This window comes from Fonticula alba (genome assembly GCF_000388065.1).
Source record: "Fonticula alba strain ATCC 38817 unplaced genomic scaffold supercont2.15, whole genome shotgun sequence".
NCBI classification, from domain to species: Eukaryota; order Rotosphaerida; family Fonticulaceae; genus Fonticula; species Fonticula alba.
In genome coordinates, this window is record NW_009242985.1 from 97,670 (window position 1) to 100,428 (window position 2,759).

At 71.1% G+C, this 2,759-nt stretch overlaps 2 protein-coding genes across 2 annotated transcripts in view; both read left to right on the forward strand.

Annotated features, from left to right (window-relative positions):
• Positions 1 to 37: 37 nt before the first annotated feature.
• Positions 38 to 658, forward strand: H696_05900 (hypothetical protein; the record flags this gene model as incomplete). Its single annotated transcript, XM_009499676.1, has 3 exons — positions 38 to 148; positions 282 to 393; positions 528 to 658. 3 exons carry the CDS (start codon positions 38 to 40, stop codon positions 656 to 658), a joined length of 354 nt encoding a protein of 117 aa, XP_009497951.1.
• An 896-nt stretch (positions 659 to 1,554) lies between these two features.
• Positions 1,555 to 2,759, forward strand: part of H696_05901 (hypothetical protein) — a gene marked incomplete at both ends in the record, with an annotated part of 13,981 nt that continues 12,776 nt past the window's right edge. The window contains 3 exons of the mRNA XM_009499677.1: positions 1,555 to 1,604; positions 1,769 to 2,298; positions 2,418 to 2,507. Coding sequence (XP_009497952.1) covers positions 1,555 to 1,604; positions 1,769 to 2,298; positions 2,418 to 2,507 — 670 coding nt within the window. The remainder of the gene's footprint in view (positions 1,605 to 1,768; positions 2,299 to 2,417; positions 2,508 to 2,759) is intronic.

Here is a 2,759-nt window from a genome sequence, read left to right on the forward strand (position 1 = left end):
CCCCCCCGCCTTGCCTTGCCTTGCCAGACGCTCGATCATGGTCAACCGCGGATGGATCCCCCACGACATGAAGGACCCGAAGCTCCGGAGCGCCGGCAATCCCACCGGGCCGGTCGATGTGATCGGCATGCTCCGGCACCCGATTCGCGTGCGTGCTTGCGCTGGTTCATTGCCCCGCCCTTGCCCGGGGTCGAGCCGCACTGACCTTCGCCCTGCTGGCTGTGCCCTTCGCCTTTATCCGCCTGCCCCCCCTCCCCGTCTCCTGGCGCCCGGCCCTGCAGCCGTCCTCCTTCACGCCGGACAATGTCCCCGAAAAGGGCCAGTGGCACTGGATCGATGTCGGGCAGCTGGCTGACACGCTCCGGGCCGATCCCATCGTCATTGATGTCACTGGTGCGCGCCCGCCCCGGGCCCCCTCCCTGGTCCTCTCTCGCCCCGCCCCCATTGCACTCACCTGCGTGGTCTCTCTCTCTCTCTCTCTCTCTCTCCCTCTCCCTTGATCCCTTGCTCGCACACACGGTGCACAGACGCCAACTTCCCCGGCGGTCTGCCCATGGCCGACCAGACCACCGCCAACATCCGGAATAACCACCTCAGCTACGCGGTGACCTGGTACATGCTCAGCGCCTCCACCGCGGCCATGATCTTCCTCCTTTGAGGGCCGGCCACCCGGCTTCTGGCTGGTTTTTATGTACCTCGCCCCCCCCCCCCCCCCCCTCCTGAACGCCCCTCCCCGCCTCTCGACCAGGAGGCGCGGGCCTCCGTCCGCGGCGCGCCGACAGACGAGCCACTGGCAGGCCGCGAGGCAGAGGCCCGGCTCGGCTCGGCTCGAAGAGCGGGCGGGGCCGGGGGCAGGCACACGCCGCCGGCATATGGCGGCCACCGATGGAGACCAAATACACGCCCAAATCGAACACGACGAGGACCACCTGCCGACGCTTGCGGCCGCCACGATCGGGGCTGATCACATGGGCGCCGGCTGGCGCTGGTCTCTGGCCCACAACAGCCGAGCCGCCCCTTGTCCTTGCGCATGTCCCCCCGGCCCCCGGCCCCCGGCCCCCGAGTGTGTGCATGCATGCCCGGGCGCGGACGCGGCCGCCGGCGGTGATTGGTGCAGGCGAGAAAAAAGAGAAAACCCAAGCGAGCAGCAGCCCGGGGTGGCAGACATTGCGCCAGAGGGGGCCGGGGGGGGGGGGGGGGGGGGGGGCTCCTCTCGGCCTTTTCGGGAGGGGCGGCAAGAGCAGCAGGAAAAAAGGCCCGGATCAAAGGACAAAGGGGGGGGGGCATGTGCACTCGCGCGCGCGCGTCGCACGCGGCCTCGCAGCCAGGATGCCGGCCGAGGGGAGGGGGCCCGTGCCGCGTCTGAAGGGGCGCCCCCGCGCGATGGACCGGGCCAGATCGCCAGCACCCGCCCCCTTCCCCCCCCCCCTCCCTCCCCGGCTCTTTCTTCCTCTCCCCCTCCCCCTTCCCCGGTCTCCTCCCCCCTCCTCCTGGCGAAGGGCGCCTTGTCACTTTTTTTCCCTGATCCCCCCCCTCCCCTCCCCCCGCACCACCATGTCCAAGAAGGGCAAGGGCCTCCGTAATAAGGACTCCGCCAGCAGCAGGTGCGCCCCTGCCGCCGGGCCCGCGGCGTCAGCCCGGCGCCTGTCTCCCCTATGCCACCGGCCAACTGACCGGCTTCTTTTTGCGCCCCCCGCCCCGCCCCGCCCCGCCCCGCCCCGCCCCGGACAACCCACCAACCCCCGGCGCCGGCCCGGCACCACCCCAGCAATGCCTCCTTCCTGCTGGAGCGGACCGGCGTCTCGGCGCAGGCCGGCTTCGCCCTGTTCGGGGAGTTCACCGCGGCCGCCTACGACCTGGACCACAATGTGAATGTCCTGCTGAAGAAGCTCTCCAAGAAGAGCGAGATCACCCGGGCCAAGGCGCTGGAGGAGCTGCTGGAGGCCCTGGCCGCCATGGACTCGGAGGAGGTCGGCAAGCTGGCCCTGCGCTGGGCTTCGGACACCTTCGCCCGGGTCCGCGCGGACCCGGTCCCGCGGGTGCGCATCCTCGGCATGCAGATTCACGGGCGCCTGTGCCAGCGCCTGGGGCGCGCGGTGCAGGCCCATGTCCCGGCCCTGTCCGGGGCCTGGGTGGCCGCGCAGTTCGACACCTCCAAGGAGGTGGCCGCCGAGACGCGCGCCGGCCTGGCCGCGCTCTTCACCCCGGTGCAGTTCGAGCGCCTGGTCCGCCACTGCCAGCCGGACATCCTGGCCCGTGCCAGTGACATCATTCTCAGCGAGGATCCGACGCAGTTCTGTGCGTGGGCCGGCGCCCCTCGCCCTTCACCCTGCCTGCCCGCTCGATTTTTTCTGCCCCCCCGCCGGCGCAAGCGCCCCCTGCTGACACGCTGGCCCGCGCGCCGATCCCGGCCCCAGGCGACCCGAAGGTCTTTGACGAGCACGAAATCCGCTCGGTCTTCGAGCGGCTCCAGGTGGAGTCCCTGCTGGGCCTGTGCTCGCTTGTCGGTGCGTGCGCGCGCGCGCATGCGTGTGCTCCGCGCAGGCCACCTGCCCGTGGCGCCGGCGATGCATGCGCACATGCGGACGGCCTCCCCCGGCGGCTTGCCCCCCCACTCCCCGGGCATGGCTGCCGTCTGTCACCCGATTGCTCAACCCCTGCCATCCCTCACACACACACACACACACATGTGCCTCTTCCCCCCCCCCCGAACCGCCCCACACCCCCCTGGACTGCCTCTTTCTCGGCCCGTCCTCCGG